Source organism: Papio anubis, chromosome 9 (genome assembly GCF_008728515.1).
Source record: "Papio anubis isolate 15944 chromosome 9, Panubis1.0, whole genome shotgun sequence".
NCBI classification, from domain to species: Eukaryota; Metazoa; Chordata; class Mammalia; order Primates; family Cercopithecidae; genus Papio; species Papio anubis.
This window is the reverse complement of record NC_044984.1, coordinates 105,614,700-105,627,810: the sequence shown is the minus strand read 5'-3', so window position 1 is coordinate 105,627,810 and position 13,111 is coordinate 105,614,700. Positions and strand designations below refer to the sequence as shown.

At 51.7% G+C, this 13,111-nt stretch overlaps 1 protein-coding gene across 5 annotated transcripts in view; it reads right to left on the bottom strand.

Annotated features, from left to right (window-relative positions):
- Window positions 1-13,111, bottom strand: part of CUX2 (cut like homeobox 2) — a 319,501-nt gene that overhangs the window by 25,296 nt on the left and 281,094 nt on the right. For all 5 annotated transcript variants that reach the window (XM_031650754.1, XM_031650756.1, XM_031650753.1 and 2 more), the window contains exons 16-18: window positions 12,453-12,554; window positions 3,606-4,369; window positions 1,826-1,985 (exon numbers count right to left, since the gene is read on the bottom strand). In XM_031650754.1, coding sequence (XP_031506614.1) covers window positions 1,826-1,985; window positions 3,606-4,369; window positions 12,453-12,554 — 1,026 coding nt within the window. The remainder of the gene's footprint in view (window positions 1-1,825; window positions 1,986-3,605; window positions 4,370-12,452; window positions 12,555-13,111) is intronic.

The following is a 13,111-nucleotide window of genomic DNA, read 5'->3' as shown; positions in this document are numbered from 1 at the left end:
ACCCTCCCCCACCACACAGTAAACAAAACCAACCCCTCCCCCACCACATTATAAAACAAAACTAACCCCTCCCCCCCACCACAACACTATACAACAAAACCAACCCCTCCCCTACCACACTATAAAACAAAACCAACCCCTCCCACCACAACACTATACAACAAAACCAACCCCTCCCCCACGACACTATAAAACAAAACCAACCCCTCCCCCACCACAACACTATACAACAAACCAACTCCCCACGACACTATAAAATAAAAACCAACCCTTCCCCCACCACAACACTGTAAAACCAAAACCAACCCTTCCCCCTCTATAACACTATAAAACAAAACCAACCCCTCCCCTGCCAGCACATTATAAACAAAGACCAACCCTTCCCCCACAACAACACTATAAAACAAAAAAAGGATGGAAGTCTTTTGTGAGGTAGGCTCTTGGTAGGCGCATTTGGGGACCCTAGGGGGCAGGGAGCCTGATGGCCCACAGCCCGGGGTGCTCATCCTAGCTCTGTCACTCACTGGGTGGTGGCCTTGGGCAAGTCACTGCACCACCGTGCCTCTGGATTTCCTCATCTGTGAAATGGGAATGATAAACAGTCCCTTTGGGGGAGACTGAGATGAAGATTACAGGACAAAGCACTTTGACCACTGGTTATTAGCATGACTGCTTTTTTTTTTTGAGATGGAGTCTCCCTCTGTTGCCCAGGCTGGAGTGCGGTGGTGCGATCTCAGCTCACTGCAAGCTCCGCCTCCTGGATTCACACCATTCTCCTGCCTCAGCTTCCCCAGTAGCTGGGACTACAGGCCCCACCACCAAGCCCGGATAAGTTTTTTATTTTTATTTTTTGTATTTTTAGTAGAGACGGGGTTTCACCGAGTTAGCCAGGATGGTCTCAATCTCCTGACCTTGTGATCCGCCTGCCTCAGCCTCCCAAAGTGCTGGGATTACAGGCATGAGGCACCGCACCTGGCCAGCATGGCTGCTTTTAATCCTCGTTACAGCCTTATGGAGAGGAGTTTTAAAATCAAACATTGTATTTATAAACTATTAAAAACATATAGAAATATACAGAAAACAATACATAAGTCCTCTCCTCCCTTCCACCCATCACTGTAATCGATGCTGACACTTCACTCCCGTCACTTCCGATCTCTTTTCTTGTTTTAAAGAAATAGGAAAGGGCCAGGTGCGGTGGCTCATGCCTGTAATCCCAGCACTTTGGGAGGCTGAGGCAGGCGGATCACGTGAGGTCAGGAGTTCGAGACCAGCCTGACCAACATGGAGAAACCCCGTTTCTACTAACAATACAAAATTAGCGGGGCATGGTGGCGCATGCCTGTAATCCCAGCTACTCAGGAGGCTGAGGCAGGAGAATCACTTGAACCCAGGAGGCAGAGGTTGCAGTGAGCTGAGATCATGTCATTGCATTCCAGCCTGGGCAACAAAGCAAGACTCTGTTTCAAAAAACAAAAAAAGAATAGGAAAGGAGCAGAGCAGACAAAGTCACCACTCCTGCCTCTTCCTGGCCCCCTCCCTGCCCAGTGCAACCTCCCTCCCCAGCGGGGGGGCTGCCTCCTTATACATTTCATTTTTTTTTTTTTTTGAGACGGAGTCTCACACTGTTGCCTGGGCTGGAGTGCAATGGCGAGGATCTCGGCTCATTACAACCTCCACCTCCAGGGCCATGAGATTCTCCTGCTTCAGTCTCCTAAGCAGCTGGGATTTCAGGCACGCGCCACCATCCCCAGCTAATTTATGGTATTTTTAGTAGAGACGGGGTTTCACCAGCACCCCCTGAGATGCTCCTGCCCACACTCACCCTGGGAGGCACCAGGCTGCTGGCCCACCGCCTGGCCGAGCTGGTCGGAGAGCCACAGCTGCATGCGGATGAAGGGCTCCCGCCCCTTCTGTGTCAGCTTGCTCCATGGCTTCGGCCGGGACAGCATGTCGCTCACACTGCCCTGTGACAGGCCCAGCACCTGCGAGGGGTGGGGCAGGGGGGTAGGTCAGCAGGCCCCTGGGACATGGGCCTGGCCCTCCCTCCCCTCCCCCACTTTTTTTTTTTTTTTTTTTTTTTGAGACAGAGTCTCGCAAGATCTCAGCTCACTGCAAACTTCGCCTCCCAGGTTCAAGTGATTCTCCTGCCTCCGCCTCCTAAGTAGCTGGGACTTGTACCAGGCTGGTGCATGCCTGGCCAATTTTTGTATTTTTAGTAGAGATGGGGTTTTGCCATGTTGGCCAGGCTGGTTTCGAACTCCTGACCTCAAGGGACCCACCCAACTCCACCTCCCACAGTGTTGGGATTATAGGCGTGAGCCACCACGCCCAGCCTCCCCTCCCTTCCCCTCTGTCAGAGTCCAGGCAGCCTTCATTTGTTCCTCATAGGTGCCTGCCATGTGCCTCTGCTGTGCCCTTCCCCTCTGGTACCCTCCCTGATGTCCCTATATGTAAAAATCCTTCAGTGCCCCCTCCTCCAGGAAGCCTTCCCTGACCTCCCACTTAAGTCATTTCTCCCTCCTCCGAGCTTGCCTGGCCCTTTGCCTATTCCCTATTTAAGAGGTGACACTTAAAACTGGCATTGCAGGGGCACCAACCAATCAGGACGCACTGAGGTCCCCTGGCTGGGGTGAGCCTTACTTAACCTTTTATTTTTAAAATTTTATTTATTTTTGTGGGGGGGATGAGGTCTTGCTCTGTTGCCCAGGCTGGAGTGCACTGGTGTGATCATGGCTCACTGTAGCCTTGACCACCTGGGTTCAAGCAATTCTCCCACTTCAGCCTCCTGAACAGCTGTGCACCACCACACTCGGCTAATTTTTTTTTAAATTTATTTTGTAGAGATGGGGGTCTTGCTACATTGCTCAGGCTGGTCCCGAACGCCCCCCCCCCCCGTTTTTTTTTTTTTTGAGATGGAGCATCATTCGGTCACCCAGGCTGGAGTGCAGTAGCAAGATCTTGGCTCGCTGCAACCCCTGCCTCCTGGATTCAAGTGATGCTCCTGCCTCAGCCTCCCAAGTAGCCAGGACTATACAGGCGCAAGCCACTACGCCCAGCTAATGTTTGTATTTTTAGTAGCGACGGGTTTCTCCATGTTGGCCAGGATGGTCTTGATCTCTTGATCTCATGATCTGCCCACCTCAGCCTCCCAAAGTGCTGGGATTACAGGTGTGAGCCACCGCCCCCGGCTTAATTTTTGCATTTTTTAGTAGAGACGGGGTTTCACCACGTTGGCCAGGCTGGTCTCAAACTTCTGGGCTCAAGAGATCTTCCCACCTCCATCTCCCAAAGTGCGACTCCCAGAGTGCGACTTGGTGAGCCACCAAATCCTGCCACATAACCCTTTAGTGGCTGGACCTCAGGCGATCTGGAGGGGCCTGGAGGAAGGGAGTTAAGTGGCTGTTTACTAGCCAAGATGGAAGCATTACCCGGTTTTAACAACCATGGAGCAGAACGGTGACCCTCCTTCCTGCGGGGCCCAGGGACAGGACTCAGAAATGGAGGGCCTGGGGCCCTGGGGTCCCGTCGGCCTGCTTGGGTGGGCATCCTGCTTCTCAGACATCTCCCAGAGCCCAGACGCTGTGCGCCCGCCCTGCACTCACCTTCTCCCCGAAGATCCTCTGGCAGATGCCGTTCTTGGCCAGCTTCTCCTTGACCTGGCGGGTGAGCTCCAGCGTGTCCACCTCACGGTACATGTACAGCTCGTACTGCTCGGGAGTCAGCGGCGGCACGGTGGGCTTCAGGGTGCGCGGCACGTAGGCCGGGTAGTAGGGCAGCCGCGCGCCTGCCTCGGCCGTGGCACCCTCAGCCTTGAGCTCGCCCGCCCTGGGGGGCTCGTCCTCCGCCCCTGCCGCCGCCTCGTCCTCGGGGGGTACCGGGGCCTCATCCCCGCGGGGCCAGGCGCGGCCATTGGGCTGGCCAGAATAGCCGGAGGAGGAGGAGGAGGACAGTGAGGGCGACACGGAGGCGTAGGGGCGGCTGAGCAGGCCGCGGTCGGAGGCCCAGTGGTGGTCGAAGTAGCCGGCGTCGCCAATCTCGGACTTGACCTTGCGGATGATGCTCTGCACGAAGGCGGCTGGGGACAGGACCGGGAGTGGCGCCTGCACGGGGCCCCCGCCGCCCTCCTCCTGCTTCACCAAGGCCGGGGCCCCGTTCTGGCTCGCGGTGGCCAATGACGGCCGCTCCGGAGGCGAGGGGGGCACCGAACGGCCCCTGGGTGCCGCCTCCATTTCCAGCAAGGCCTGTTGCTGCGCCTGCATCTCACGGCGTGCCTGCTCCAGGATGCTCTTGATGGCGTCCTCCGAGGTGCTGGCAGGGCCCGCGCCATTGGCAATGCTCAGTGGGGCCGCCGAGGTCTTGGGCTCGCCTGCAGGGAGGGGACAGGACGGCCCGAGGCCCAGGGTCAGGGCACGGCGTGCAGGGGATGTTCATAGCATCCCTGTTGATGCCAGCAGGGTGTCCAGGCAACCTCTGTGTCCAGCAACTGGGGATTGGCTAAGTAAATCATGATCCCTCCCTGTGGCAGAATATTAGGCAGCCACCAAAAATTCGGTTGGCAGTGAGGTTTTGGCATATGCAGAGAACATACTCATGGGGATAATGCAATGTAAGAACACACCTGACTTCTGTTTTGTTTTGTTTTGAGATGAGGTCTCACTCTGTCACCCAGGATGAGGATGGAGTGCAATGGCACGATCTCAGCTCACTGCAACCTCTGCCTCCCTGGTTCCAGCAATTCTCCTACCTCAGCCTCCCCAGTAGCTGGGATTACAGGCGCGCACCACCACGCCCAGCCATTTAGCTTTAGTAGAGACGAGGTTTTGCCATGTTGGTCAGGCTGGTCTCGAACTCCTGAGCTCAAGTGATCTACCCCTCAGCCTCCCAAAGTGCTGGGATTACAGGCATGAGCTACCGTGCCCAGCCTGACCTGACTTTTACATAGGCTATGATCCAACCATGCAAATGTTTAAAGACAAAGAAAACACGAAGGCACAGAAAAGGGGCTTGTTCACTTGTTCTGTTTTTTAAAAAATTCTTTAAAAATATTTCCTTCCTTCCCCGTTTCCCTTCCCTTCCTTCCTTCCTTTCATAGAGATGGCGTCTTGCCATGTTGCCCAGGCTGGTTTCAAACTCCTAGCTTCAAGTGATTCTCCTGCCTGGGCCTCCCAAAGTGCTGGGACTGCAGACATGTGCCACCATGCTCAGCTAATTTTTGTATTTTTTGTAGAGACGGGGGTTTGCTATATTGCCCAGGCTGGTCTCAAACTCCCGGACTCAAGCGATCTGCCCTCCTCAGCCTCCCAAAGTGCAGGGATTACAGGCGTGAGCCACTGTGCCCAGCCCTTCACTTGTTCCAATAGCAACGAATCCAAATGCCCATGCAGAGAATGGATCAAAAATAGTAGGATGGGCCAGGCACAGTGGCTCACACTGGTAATCCCAGCACTTTGGGAGGCTGAGGCAGTCAAATTGTCCGAGTTTAGGAGTTCGAGACCAGCCTGGGCAACATGGCAAAACGCAGTCTCTGCAAAAAATACAAAAATTAGCTGGGCGTGGTGGCTCACACCTGTACCTCAGGGTCTGAGATGGGAGGATTGCTTGAGCCTGGGAGGTCGAGGCTGCAGTGAACCAAGATTGCATCACTGCACTCTGACCCAGGTGATAGAGTGAGAGACATCCATCTCTAGAAAAAAAAAAAAATAGTGGGATGATCACACAATGGAACACTGTACAGCAGTGAAAAAGTCCTCATGCAAAATCACACATGAATCTTTTTTTTTTTTTTTTTAAAGAGATGCAGTCGTCGGGCGCGGTGGCTCACGCCTGTAATCCCAGCACTTTGGGAGGCCGAGGCAGGCAGATAACGAGGGCAGGAGATCAAGACCATCCTGGCGAACACGGTGAAACCCCATCTCTACTAAAAATACAAAAAAATTAGCCGGGCGTGGTGGCGGGCGCCTCTAGTCCCAGCTTCTCGGGAGGCTGAGGCAGGAGAATGGCATGAACCCGGGAGGCAATGGAGCTTGCAGTGAGTGGAGATCGCGCCACTGCACTCCAGCCTGGGAGACAGCGAGACTCCATCTCAAAAACAAGAAAAAAAAAAAAAAAAGATGCGGTCTTGCTGTGTTGCCCAGGCTGGAGTGCAGTGGCTCAATCTCAGGTGCGATCATAGCTCTCTGTGGTCTCAAACTCTTGGGTTTAAGTGGTTCTCCTCCCTCAGCCTCCCGAGGAGCTAGGACTACAGGTGTGAGCTACTGTGCCCTTTGTGTAAGACCTAGTAACATAATATTGAGTGAAAAAAGCAGGTCCAGGCTGGGAGCAGTGGCTTATGCTTATAATCCCAGCACTTTCGGAGGTGGAGGCAGGAGGATTACTGGAGCCCAGGAGCTCAAGACCAGCCTAGGCAACAAAATGAGACCCTGACTCTACAAAAAAAGTAAAAAAAAAAAAAAAAAAAAAAAATAGCCAGGCATGGTGGTGTATGCCTGCGGTGCCAGCTGAGGCAGGAGGATCACTTGATCCTGGGAGGTCGAGGCGGCAGTGAGCCATGTTTGCACCACTGCACTCCAGCCTGGGCAACAGAGGGAGAGCCTGTCTCAAACAGCAACAACAAAAACAAATCCAATAAGATGGCATTCAGTATCACATGTTTTCTTTTTTTTTTGACTGAGTCTTGTTCTGTCGCCCAGGCTGGAGTGCAGTGGCGTGATCTCGGCTCACCTCAACTTCTGCCTCCTGGGTTCAAGCAGTTCTCTTGCCTCAGCCTCCCGAGTAGCTGGGATTACAGGCACTCAACACCAGAGCCGGCTAATTTTTTTTTTTTGGGATTTTTAGTAGAGACGGGGTTTCACCGTGTTAGCCAGGCTGGTCTCAAACTCTTGAGCTCAAATGATCTGCCCGCCTTGGCCTCTTAAAGTGCTAGGATTATAGGTGTGAGCCACCACGCCTGGCCGGTATCATGTGTTTTCTATCAAGTTCCATAACAAACAACATAAACAATATATGATTTAGTGAAAAATATTTTCTACAAATGGCAAACACAAAGGAACAACAGGACAAAAATTTAGGATGAAAGACATCTCTGGGGAAGGAAGGCAGGGGTGGGATGGGGGAGGAAAATGCCAGATGTCAGTTATTGGGAATTTTCTAAATCTTGGGTTGGGCAATATGTTCCCAGAGGTTCATTCTGTCATTTACATGAATGAATGAATGAATGCATGAATATACACACACATATATACACATATATATGCACATGTGTACACACATACACACACACACACACCCGGGAGAAGGCCATGCAGGCAGCAGCCCTATGAGTGTGCCATGAACCAAGGATAATAGATGGATCTGTGCCCTGAGGAATGACAATTAACCAGTAAATGAAAAGGTGCTTCCCTCTGCCTTCAGAGTAGCGTTCCCGACACTGGAGTCTCTCCAGCTCTGTAGAAAGCCAGATCAATGTAACCCCTTCTTCATTATCTTTGTGTAGTTTTCATCCTAGTGGGTCCTCTTAGACCCATTAAAAATAATTTTCATTGCTTTTCCAATTAAAAAGTAATATAGCAATGGAACATTATTTTGTCATAAAAAGGAATGAAGCACTGACAGGGGCTACAACAGGAATGAGGCTTACAAACATGGGGCTGAGTGGAAGAGGCCAGACGCGAGGTAGCACACATGATATGATTCCATTTACACAAAATGTGCAGAATAGGTCAATCCACAGAAACAGGATGCAGATCAGTGGTTGCCAGGGGCTGGGGGGACAGTGGAATGGAGAAGCACTGCTTAATGGGTATAGGGTTTCCTTCTGGGGTGATGAACATGTGTGAACTGGAGAGAGATGATGGTTGCATAACACTGTACTAAATACTACTGAACTGTACACTTTAAAATGGTTAATTTTGGCCGGGCACGGTGGTTCACGTCTATAATTCCAGCACATTGGGAGACTGAGGCAGGCAGATCAATTGAGGTCAGGAATTTGCGACCAGTCTGGCTAACGTGGTGAAACCCTGTCTCTACTAAAAATACAACAATTAGCTGGGCATGGTGGCACGCACCTGTAATCCCAGCTACTCGAGAGGCTGAGGCAGGAGAATTGCTTGAACCTGGGAGGTGGAGGGTGGGTGGAGGTTGCAGTGAGCCAAGATCACACCACTGCACTCCAGCCTGTGCGACAGAGCAAGAGACTCTGTCTCCAAAAAAAAAAAAAAAAAAAAAAAAAGGCTTAATTTTATGTTACGAGAATTTTACCTCGATTAAAAAAACCTCATACTTGCCTACTACGGGAGCACAGAAGAGCATGCAAAAAAAAAGCACAAAAAGTTAAGATGAAAATGAAAGTCCCCCTTACCGTCTCCTAGGGGCAACCACGTGAAATATTTTCAAGTATTCCCTTCCAGTCTGTTTTCTTTCTTTTTTTTTTTTTTTAGACGGAGTCTCGCTGTCTCCCAGGCTGGAGTGCAGTCGCGCGATCTCCACTCACTGCAAGCTCCGTCGCCTTCTGGGTTCATGCCATTCTCCTGCCTCAGCCTCCCAAGAAGCTGGGACTAGAGGCGCCCGCCACCATGCCCAGCTAATTTCTTTGTATTTTTAGTAGAGACGGGGTTTCACCATGTTAGCCAGGATGGTCTCGATCTCCTGACCTCGTGATCCGCCTGCCTCGGCCTCCCAAAGTGCTGGGATTACAGGCGTGAGCCACCGTGCCCGGCCCAGTCTGTTTTCTAGACTACATGCATCGCATGATCGTACTCCATATGTGGAAGTATAGTCTGGTTTGTCCCCATTTAGTATCAACATGAGTGTTTTTTTTTCTTTCTTTCTTTTTTGGAGACAGGGTCTTGGTATGTTGCCCAGGCTGGTCTCAAATTTCTGGGCTCAAGTGATCTTCCTGCCTCAGCCTCTCAAGTAGTTGAGACTACATGCCTGTGCCACTATGCCCGGCTAAACATTTTTTTTTTTTTTCCTTTTCTGAGACTGAGTCTTGCTCTGTCGCCCAGGCTGGAGTGCAATGGCACGATCTCGGCTCACTGCAACCTCTGCTTCCCAGGTTCAAGTGATTCTCCTGCCTCAGCCTCCTGAGTAGCTGGGATTACAGGTTCCTACCACCATGCCCGGCTAATTTTTGTATTTTTAGTTGAGACAGGGTTTTACCATGTGGGCCAGGTTGGTCTCCAACTCCTGACCTCAAATGATCCATCTGTCTTGGCCTTCCAAAGTGTTGGGATTACAGGCATGAGCCACCGTGCCTGGCCCCATTTTTTCTTATCATTAAAAGTTCTACCTTTAAGGGCTGCACATGCCACTGAAGGGATATTATCTGCTTTACTTACCGGATCCCCCACTGCTGGACACTTAGGTTGTTTTTTTTCCAGTTTGTCACTCTTATGAACAATGATGGGAACGGCTTACATATAAACCCCTGTCCCCATTCTGGACATTTCCTTTGAATCCCAGAAGCAGAACTTGTGATTGAGCAGTTAGTCACATTCATTTCCTCCCCGGCAGTGGCTAGTGTGCCCACTGCTTAGCATTCATTTTTTTTTTTGCCAGGGGTATGGGGCAATAACCTTTGTATTTTTCCTCTTGCTGAACTCCTCCTAGACCCTGAATATAAGGCCACCGGCTGGTCCATGGATAGCAAACGTTTTCCTCTGCTGCGATGTTGTCTTTGACATTGCCCTGGTGCCTGCTTCTGACCCCCAGGAGAAAGTGCTGTATAAAGAGGTGGGAGCCCTGGGGTTTCCCTCTGTCTCTGTGTAACTGAACTCATGTCTTCCCTCCCTGGCCTCAGTTGTCCTGTCAGTTTAGTGGGAGACTTTGGCTAGTTATTTCTTTTTCTATTCTTTTTTTTTTTTAGACAGAATCTCACTCTGTCACCCAGGCTGGAGTGTAGCGATGAGATCTCAGCTTGCTACAATTTCTGCCTCCTGGGCTCAGGTGATCCTCCTGCCTCAGTCTCTTGAGTAGCTGGGACCACAGGTGTGTGCCACTACACCTGGCTAATTTTTGTATTTTTAGAGGAGATGGGGTTTCTTTTTTGTTTTTTGTTTTTTAGACTGAGTTTTGCTCTTGTTGCGCAGGCTGGAGTGTAGTGGCATGATCTTGGCTTACTGCAACCTTTGCCTCCTAGGTTCAAGCAATTCTCTTGCCTCAGTCTCCAAATAGCTGGGATTACAGGCACTTACCACCATGCCCAGCCAATTTTTGTATTTTTAGCAGAGACAGGGTTTCACCACGTTGACCAGGCTGGTCTCAAACTCCTGACCTCAGGTGATCCATTTGCCTCGGCCTCCCAGAGTGCTGAGATTACAGGCATGAGCCACCATGCCCGGCTCTGGCTAGTTATTTCTCATGGTTCTTTTCACCTCCATATCATGTTTCACCCATATCTGAAACCCATGTCTAGTCCACAGTAGGTGCTTAATAAATGTTTACTGCATGATTACATCCTTCTCTGTCTTGCATCTCTCTTGCTACTGGAACTGACCAAAAAGGAAATTAGGCTCAGGGGATTTTACAGGTGGGGCAGGGTAGCCAGGTAAGTCCCCTCTCCCCTCACCCCTCCCAGGGACCAGGCAGGAGGGAGGGCCATTCATTGGGAAACATCTCGGCTCCTGGCGACAACTGGAGGGATTCAGGACACCTGCTCGGAGCAGCCACCAGGGGGCAGCAGACACTGCAAAAATGGAGGAGGGCTTTGAAGCCGGAGTCCAGGGTCTCAGTCAGCCACAGTCTACGCTGTGCTGGGTGTGAGGATGGAACTTGGTCCCTGGCTGCAAGAAGCCCCTACAGCACAGGGAGGGACAGCCACACCAGCAGAGTCGTTTGTGACAGCGCGGAACTGCAACAAGGAGGTAATAATGATAATATTTGCTGTAATGATGGCTGATCTTTCAGGATTATACTGACCTCATTTGATCCTCACACAACCCTGAGAAAGGAAAACTAATACAGTCCCCCCCTGCTTTTTTTTCTTTTTGAGATGGAGTTTCGCTCTTGTCGCCCAGGCTGGAGTGCAGTGGCGTGATCTCAGCTCACTGTAAGCTCCGCCTCCCGGGTTCAAGAGATTCTCCTGCCTCAGCCTCCCAAGTAGCTAGGGTTACAGGCATGCACCACCATGCCCAGCTAATTTTTTTGTATGTTTAGTAGAGACGGGGTTTCGCCACGTTGGGCAGGCTTATCTTGAACTACTGACCTCAGGTGATCTGCCCACCTCGGCCACCCACAGTTCCCATTCTAAAGATGAGAAGATGGGCCGGGCACGGTGGCTCACGCCTGTAATCCCAACACTTTGGGAGGCTGAGGCAGGTGGATCACGAGGTCAGGAGTTCGAGAGCAGCCTGACCAACATGGTGAAACCCCGTCTCTACTAAGAACACACACACACACACACACACACACACAATTAGCCGGGCATGGTGGTGCGTGCCTGTGATCCCAACTACTCAGGAGGCTGAGGCAGGAGAATCGCTTGAACCCAGAAGGCGGAGGTTGCAGTGAGCCGAGACTGTGCCACTGCACTCCAGCCTGGGTGACAGAGTGAGAATCCGTCTCAAAAATAAAAAAAAAAAAAAAAAAAAAAAGAGGATGAAGGCACAAAGAGGCTAAGTAACTTGCCCAAGGTCACACAGTCAATAAACAGCAGAGCCAGAATTAGTGGCCAGTCCAGCTCCACTGCAGCAAGCAAGCAGGTCATTGTGGTGGGGGTGGAGGGAGGCGGGCGCAGTGTCCAATCCATCTTCTTGCAGGAGGTGACTTCTGAGTTGGGTCATAGGTATGAGCAGGAGTTGGCCAGGTGAAAGGCATCCGGGGTAAGGACAGCATCAGAGGCGCAGGGTGGGGTGCACGGCAGCTGGGCAGGACTGTGAACAGTTCACGTGACAGGCACGGAGGGGCCTGAAGACTGTAGGGCCTGTAGGCCTTGTCCAGTCTTGGGATATTTTTCTTTTATTTTTTTTGACGGAGTCTTACTTTGTCACCTAGGCTGGAGTGCAGTAGTGTGATCTTGGCTCACTGCAACCTCCGTTTCCCAGGTTCAAGCAATTCTCCTGCCTCAGACTCCTGAATAGCTGGGATTACAGGCATGTATCACCATGCCCAGGTAATTTTGTATTTTTAGTAGAGATGGGGTTGTACCATGTTGGCCAGGCTGGTCTCGAACTCCTGACCTCAGGTGATCAGCCCACCTTGGCCTCCCAAAGTGCTGGGATTACAGGCATGAGCTGCTGTGCCTGGCCAAGGGTTGAGATTTATGTTGAGAGCCGTGGCAGGGTTCTGAGCGGTGCCACGACCACCCATGCACTCAAGATGGGTCCCTCTGGCTCTGGCGGTTCTGATCCACCTGGATTCCCTCTGGGGTGGACAAAGGCAGACGAGGCCTCACCTCCTGTTCACAGCTGGCCCCGGGGGCCTCAGGCCTTGCCTGCAGGGGTCACACTCACCGCCCTTCTGCGACTCGATCTCCTTCTTGGCCTGCTCTAGAATGCTCTTGATGGCGTCGTCCGAGCCCGTCTCGGGTGTGCGGATTCTCGGGGTGATGCTGCCTGGGGAGGCAAGAAGGCATCTGTGGCAGGATCTGCATGTTGGGCTCAGTCTCCGGAGCCTGGTGGGGTGGGGGGCTGTCTCCTCCTCCCAGGAGAGTGAGGGTTAGACCATCAGTGAGATGGCAGAGCCACCGCTTAGTCTGCCTAACAAACTGTGGGCCTATGAATGATTCTGGCTTGAAATAAGAATCATAATAATGAGGCCAGGCATGGTGGCTAATGCCCATAATCCCAGCACTTTGGGAGGCCGAGGTGGGAGGACCACTTGAGGTCAGGAGTTTGAGGCTATCCTGGCCAACATGGTGAAACCCCGTCTCTACTAAAAATACAAAATTAGCTAAGCATGGTGGCGTGCACCTGTAATCCCAGCTACTCAGGAGGCTGAGGCAGGAGAATCGCTTGAACCCAGGAGGCAGTGGTTGTAGTGAGCCGACATTGTGCCACTGCACTCCAGTCTGGGTGACAGAACCAGACTCTGTCTCAAAAAAAAAAAAAAAAAAATAATAATAATAAAGAAACAGGGTGCGGTGGCTCACGCCTGTAATCCCAGCACTTTG